The sequence below is a fragment of the Zootermopsis nevadensis genome, unplaced genomic scaffold (assembly GCF_977971745.1).
Source record: "Zootermopsis nevadensis isolate Lab colony 2312 unplaced genomic scaffold, Znev_1.0 Znev_ptg000037l, whole genome shotgun sequence".
NCBI lineage: Eukaryota > Metazoa > Arthropoda > Insecta > Blattodea > Termopsidae > Zootermopsis > Zootermopsis nevadensis.
Window position 1 is genome coordinate 8,211,250 of NW_028259169.1, and position 7,608 is coordinate 8,218,857.

At 42.9% G+C, this 7,608-nt stretch overlaps 1 protein-coding gene across 14 annotated transcripts in view; it reads left to right on the forward strand.

Moving 5' to 3' along the window:
• LOC147871876 (uncharacterized) overlaps positions 1–7,029 on the forward strand; it is a 48,419-nt gene extending 41,390 nt beyond the window's left edge. For 6 of the 14 annotated variants that reach the window (XM_087359954.1, XM_087359949.1, XM_087359948.1 and 3 more), the window contains one exon: positions 6,727–7,029. In XM_087359954.1, the coding sequence (XP_087216080.1) occupies positions 6,727–6,893 (167 nt within the window). In that variant the 3' untranslated portion in view covers positions 6,894–7,029. Of the gene's footprint in view, positions 1–2,444; positions 2,650–2,740; positions 3,096–6,726 lie in introns of those variants that run through there. The other 8 variants (XR_015538224.1, XM_087359952.1, XR_015538226.1 and 5 more) reach the window with 7 other exon arrangements.
• Positions 7,030–7,608: the final 579 nt, after the last annotated feature.

Below are 7,608 nucleotides of genomic sequence, written 5' to 3' on the forward strand. Positions count from 1 at the left end.
CTGCCATGTCGCTATTAGTGGAGATCCCGATCACATTTCACTGTACATTAGCTGAGGTCGGCAGCTGAATTACCAGTAACCAGTTTCCTGCTGTTATTAAAAAAAACAGGAACTGGTAACTGACATTAACAGTTATATCAGTAGCTATTTACATTTCACTGGTTAGTAGCTGCACTTTCCAATAACTTATTTGCAGCAACTGTTTGAATTAGTGGAACTGATAACTGCCATGTCGCTGTTAGTGGAGATCCCGATCACATTTCACTGTACAGTAGCTGAGGTCGGCAGCTGAATTACCAGTAACCAGTTTCCTGTTGTTATTTAAATAACAGGAACTGGTAACTGACATTAACAGTTATATCAGTAGCCATTTACATTTCACTGGTAAGTAGCTGCACTTTCCAATAACTGGTTATTTGCAGCAACTGTTTGAATTAGTGGAACTGGTATCTGCCATGTAGCTGTTAATGGAGGTCCCGATCACTTTTCACTGAACAGTAGCTGAGGTCGGCAGCTGAATTACCGGTAACCAGTTTCCTGCTGTTATTTAAATAACAGGAACTGGTAACTGACATTAACAGTTATATCAGTAGCCATTTACATTTCACTGGTTAGTAGCTGCACTTTCCAATAACTGGTTATTTGCAGCAACTGTTTGAATTAGTGGAACTGATAACTGCCATGTCGCTGTTAGTGGAGATCCTGATAACGTTTCACTGAACAGTAGCTGAGGTCGGCAGCTGAATTACCAGTAACCAGTTTCCTGCCGTTATTTAAATAACAGGAACTGGTAACTGACATTAACAGTTATATCAGTAGCCATTTACATTTCACTGGTTAGTAGCTGCACTTTCCAATAACTGGTTATTTGCAGCAACTGTTTGAATTAGTATAACTGATAACTGCCATGTCGCTGTTAGTGGAGATCCCGATCACATTTCACTGTACAGTAGCTGAGGTCGGCAGCTGAATTACCAGTAACCAGTTTCCTGCTGTTATTTAAATAACAGGAACTGGTAACTGACATTAACAGTTATATCAGTAGCCATTTACATTTCACTGGTTAGTAGCTGCACTTTCCAATAACTGTTATTTGCAGCAACTGTTTGAATTAGTGGAACTGATAACTGCCATGTCGCTGTTAGTGGAGATCCCAATCACATTTCACTGTACAGTAGCTGAGGTCGGCAGCTGAATTACCAGTAACCAGTTTCCTGTTGTTATTTAAATAACAGGAACTGGTAACTGACATTAACAGTTATATCAGTAGCCATTTACATTTCACTGGTTAGTAGCTGCACTTTCCAATAACTGGTTATTTGCAGCAACTGTTTGAATTAGTGGAACTGGTATCTGCCATGTAGCTGTTAATGGAGGTCCCGATCACTTTTCACTGAACAGTAGCTGAGGTCGGCAGCTGAATTACCGGTAACCAGTTTCCTGCTGTTATTTAAATAACAGGAACTGGTAACTGACATTAACAGTTATATCAGTAGCCATTTACATTTCACTGGTTAGTAGCTGCACTTTCCAATAACTGGTTATTTGCAGCAACTGTTTGAATTAGTGGAACTGATAACTGCCATGTCGCTGTTAGTGGAGATCCTGATAACGTTTCACTGAACAGTAGCTGAGGTCGGCAGCTGAATTACCAGTAACCAGTTTCCTGCTGTTATTTAAATAACAGGAACTGGTAACTGACATTAACAGTTATATCAGTAGCCATTTACATTTCACTGGTTAGTAGCTGCACTTTCCAATAACTGGTTATTTGCAGCAACTGTTTGAATTAGTGGAACTGATAACTGCCATGTCGCTGTTAGTGGAGATCCTGATAACGTTTCACTGAACAGTAGCTGAGGTCGGCAGCTGAATTACCAGTAACCAGTTTCCTGCTGTTATTTAAATAACAGGAACTGGTAACTGACATTAACAGTTATATCAGTAGCTATTTACATTTCACTGGTTAGTAGCTGCACTCTCCAATAACTGTTATTTGCAGCAACTGTTTGAATTAGTGGAACTGATAACTGCCATGTCGCTGTTAGTGGAGATCCCGATCACATTTCACTGTACAGTAGCTGAGGTCGGCAGCTGAATTACCAGTAACCAGTTTCCTGCTGTTATTTAAATAACAGGAACTGGTAACTGACAATAACAGTTATATCAGTAGCCATTTACATTTCAATGGTTAGTAGCTGCATCACGTCCTTTAACAGGCAACCTGACGGATAATTAAATGTGAGACATTCTGTTCACTCCTGGGTTATGTTCTCTCTCGCTTTGTATTTGTACGTATGTATTCGTCAAGAACGTTAAAGTAGCTGTTATTTCTGTGCATTTATTTTGGGGATGGGGAGGCTTGAACTAGTTATGATGTTTGGTATTTTCTTTGAAGTATTAACTGGATTCTTAAATATCTACAAATCTACTTCATGTTTCAGAGGGTTCGCTGAAAACTCACTATGGTCAATTTGTTAACATTATTTTCCATGAATCGCAAGATCGTGGCCTACCCGTCATCATTTCGCTGTCCTAAGTCCCTTCGGTCCTGCCAAAGTTGGTCTACTTACATTTCGAAACTCTTTGCATGAGTGATCGGCCTTGAGTGGGACTCGAACCCACGATCGCAGCAGTCAGGCGCACGAGGTATATTATACAATAATTTTCGTAAAGTGTTAAAATTACAGATGGTGGTCCTCTGCTTTGTTAGGTCGTGTACATGTTTCTTAATTTTCAGCCCAGAGTTGTTGGAACACGTGTTAAGGTAAACTGCTCTTCGCACATGAATCACGAAGGCAGCTGACCGGAAGGGGGCGGGGTGAAATCGCTTCGCCATTTTGCTTGGGGCCATCTGTCTCCAGCGTTGCCATGTTGAGAAGGAGCGTGTACTGTAATGACGTAAATACGTCCATACTGAAGGGTGATTCGGCAAATCAGCGTTTGTATGTTCCAGCGCCGAGACACATTTAAACTTTCATTCCTCAGGAATGGTAAGATTAAGGGTGATGTAACTTATATGTAAAATGATCAGTAAATAAGGACCTTTAAGAATCTGTAATGCATTTTGTTGTAATTATAATTGTTTATACATTTATTGTAAATTTAATGAACCAACGCGTACAATTTTCGATGTATCTGCCGCGTTAAGCGCCCGCCTCTCGAAAACCGTAAGAGATGGATCTGGACATATTGCGTACGAAATACGTATTACGTCATGAGCTTTCCAAATCTGTTTTCAGATTTTACATGTCTCGAATGGTTTATGTTCTACAAACATTTGTTTATACGAACAAAGGCGCATCGCACTTCACGCTACTTCTGCGTCTGTGAAGTGACGTGTTTTCTTCGCGGTACGAACCGAATATTTAAATACGATAAAGACGAGTTCTATCAACACAGGCTGCAGCGAGCAAGCCTCCGAATTCTGTAACAGGCAGATCTTCGCCGGTTCCGGACAGACCAGTCTCTCCCGCTCTCTCTGTAGTAGCGCAGGACGTCACACCTGCCGAATCATCTCTCGGCCCAAAATCTAGGCCCCAAGACCAAAGCAACTAAGGGGAACAACACAGAACCACTCAGGCAGGGAAAAGAAGAACACACGAGCCAGAGAGAGACACACACATCTCATGAACGCACCCAACAATACCCACACCCTCCCGCGGGTCTGAGACTCGGAAATCCTCACACCCAGCAGCAGACAAGAGAATTTGTCGAAATTGTTCGGACTTTCAATCCGAACTTCTCTTTCCAGTACCTTCTATCTTCCATCTCAGGAATGCTTTTACAATTCATGCAGCACCCTTATGAGAGCGCCCTCCCAATAATCTTTAATAACTTCCTAGCCACCCTCCTCGGTCTTCCTAATCATGGGTAGGTCCCTCAGCCACACTGACATCCTGTTCTGGAACGCCAGAGGCGTCAAGACTAAAAAATCAGAACTATTAGATTATTTGGAAACCAATAACATCCCCATAGCTCTAATTAATGAAACTCATTTACAATCTGCAACAAAATTTAAGTGCCCAAACTACACGACATTCCGGTCTGACAGGCTAAATCAGAGGGGTGGCGGAACGGCCATTCTAATTCGCCAGGGCTTCAAGCATTCGGAGATTCCCCTTCCCCCCCTCCAACACATGGAAGCGACAGCTATCCAAGTTAACATCAATAGGGAAACAATAGTACTAATCTCTATTTACAACCCCCCGGGCAAAATTATAGAGAGTGACCTGGACCATCTTTTGGAAACCGGAAACAAAGTAATTCTAGCAGGCGATTTCAACGCCAAGCATTTAACCTGGAACGCTCGGCAGAACAATGCAGCGGGGCAGACACTTCTCAAACATTACTATAAAAGTAATTACGTAATCTCGGCTCCATCCCACCCCACACACTTTCCAGATTGTAATCCTGGTGAAGCCGATATACTTGATTTTGCCATAATCAGTAACGTGCTTTCCAGCCACTCAATACGCACACAAGGCAGTCTTTCGACATCCGACCACAACCCAGTTCTTCTTAGAATACGTGGTCCACTAGAACCAGACGAATTAAAACATACATTCGTCTACAGCGAAGCCAATTGGAATCTTTTTCAAAATTACATTTCTGAAAACCTAAACACACAGTGCGTAGATGGGAACTGCTGTAGCAGTGAGATTGATACAGCTATTGACCACCTTACAGACGTTCTGAATAAGGCCACGCACCACTCTATTCCGCTCAGACGGAGAACTTTCAGGTCAATGCAAATTGCAGCAGCCACTCGACTTCTCATCCAAGAAAGAAACAAACTGAGAAATCAGTGGCAAAGAACCCACGACATAAGGCTTCGTCCCCTCATCAACGCCTTGAAACACAAAATTGACTCGGCCATTAAAGATCAAATTTCGAACACCTGGCAGCAAACACTCCAAGGCCTCGACACTACCAACACTAAAGACACGTGGAGGATAACAAAAAGCCTCACAAACACGGACACAAAAATCCCACCCCTGAAACACAATGGCAACGTTGCAATTACCAACCAAGACAAAGTGAATATTTTTGCTGATACTTTAGAAGAAATATTCCAAACGAACCCAAACGTAGACACCAACTTCACCGTTAGCACAGAGCAGGTAGTTACCGACTTCCTGATGCAACCTCCGCAGGCCTCCGTAAGGCTTACAAACCATTGCGAGGTCGAATGGATTATCCGCCACCTTAAACCCCGCAAGGCTCCTGGCCCTGATGGGATTCAGAACATAGTACTAAAACACCTGCCACGGCCTGTTTTCAGATTTATTGCAAAAATATTTAACAAGTCATTAGCTTCAAATTATTTTCCTACCCAGTGGAAAAACGCTAAAGTTATCATGCTCCCAAAACCAAAAAAGGACCATTCCTCCCCGTTAAATTATAGGCCAATAAGTTTATTAAATTCCCTAGGCAAAGTTTTTGAGAAAATCATCTTAAAAAGAATTAATTTTCAACTTAAGGAGCTCCACATTATCAGAAATGACCAGTATGGTTTTAAACGTGGACATTCCACAACGCACACACTATTAAGAAATATAGAGAGAATCACTCACGGATTTAACAATAAGAAAGCTACAGTGGCATTGTTCCTGGACATAGAACGAGCATTTGATAAAGTTTGGATCACGGGGCTAATAGCAAAACTCATTAAAGTCAAAATTCCGCCTCACCTAATCCACGTAATTCACAGTTACCTCCAGAACCGTTCATTTTCTGTTTCACATGGGAGCTCTCACTCAAGCTGCCGCCCCATCAGGGCCGGCGTTCCCCAGGGTAGCCTACTCGGGCCAACACTTTTTAACATCTACATAAATGACATCCCATCCATTGAGAATGACTCCAACGTGTCCATCTCAATCTATGCAGATGACACAAATATCAGTGCTCGCTCAGGAAAATTAGACATAGCGATAACGAAACTAAACAGAGCAATAGGCCTTCTGGAACCCTGGTTTCGGAGATGGAGAATTCAGATCAACATTGACAAGTGCACCACAACCGTGTTTTCAAAACGTTTACGCGACTATCGCTGCACTGTTCCCACCGTAAAATTTTTTAATAAAACCGTAGCTTTTACCTCCGAAACCAAATATCTGGGTGTCATTCTAGATTCCAAATTGACGTACAAGGCCCACATATCATCCATTCTCCGTACAGCCAACTTCAGACTGAGGCAACTATTTCCTTTACTCAATAAATCCTCCAGAATGGATGTAAATTTATCGTTAATGATCTATAAATCACTCCTCCGGTCCATACTGACGTATGCCTCCCCCGCCTGGGGCTACGCTGCTAACACTCATTTACAAAAACTTCAGACATTTCAGAACAAAGTCCTCAGAATAATAACCAAATTGCCAAGGGTTACTCCAATTAGTACCCTACACGAACAGACCGGAATGCCGTTGATCAAGAATTACATTAAAGGATTAGCGAATAGGCTATACTTGAAATCGGCCACCAGCTACAACAGTCAAATTCAAGAGCTAGGACAGTACGATCCCAGCATTGACAAATACCTCCGCCCCCGAGCCCTTCTTGCGAGGTGACCCAACCCGCGAAATCCTCCAATCCTTTTGCTCAATAAACGGTCAGAGGATTGCCTCTGTAGTACATTGTTCTGTAACATTAGCCCAACAACACACCTTAAAATTCCTTCACCTCCTGCATAAACGCAGCTAAACCTCGGCTTTTCTTTTGTAGCCCCCACTACAGTGCACCACCAGCCCGTTATAGGTACCCCGGAGAGTCCAGTCCATAGGCGGTCACATCGACCACTCCCCTACGCTGGACCGACCGCGAACCAACGGACACAAGACAAGACGACCACGGCAAGAAAATGGAAAAATGATTTATGGAATGTGAATTGAAACTTTTTTTGTAATTGGATAAGCAACGAGCCAAGTTGGTCGTTTCTTATCCAAAACAAATCTATGTAAAAATGAAAAGAAAAAAAAAATGTATCAGTTATTAATAAAGGAAGCGCACGGACAGAGGCTACCGTTAGGGCTCGCGATTTTAAATACCGGACTGCTGGCTAGAAGTCAGCAGCACGCATCCGGAAGATCCTGCGACCGGCCAACTCGACCAAGGTTTTCCGTGGTTTTCCTCGGTACTAGAGCAAATGCTGAGTTGGTACCCAAACTCCACGTTGCTCTGCATGCCTCCCATGCAGCCCTCTCAGAGTAATATCAAAATTCCGCTCTATAGTAGCCCCCCCCCCCAAAATTAACGTAAATTATTCCTAACGCCACCCCCAAGGCCAATATCAAAATTCAAAATTAACGCAAAGACCCGAATCAACTCCCCCCTACCCTATTTCTTACCACATCCTGTCTCCTAAATCCCTTGTCCACACTAAACTTATTCATACCAGAAGGACGAGTGGGCACTGCCTGGGAACCTTCGTAGCCCACAACCAACTTTATACCCCTCCCCCATTTATTGCAGTAGTGCCTATCGCTACTCCCCCCACTTTCTCTCTTCTCTCTCTCTCTCTCTTCGGCTTCAAAGGGACAAGACTCGGTTCTACAATATTTAAACTTATTTTTTACGCGCAGTGTCGAAAGAAACTCGGATCTTGAC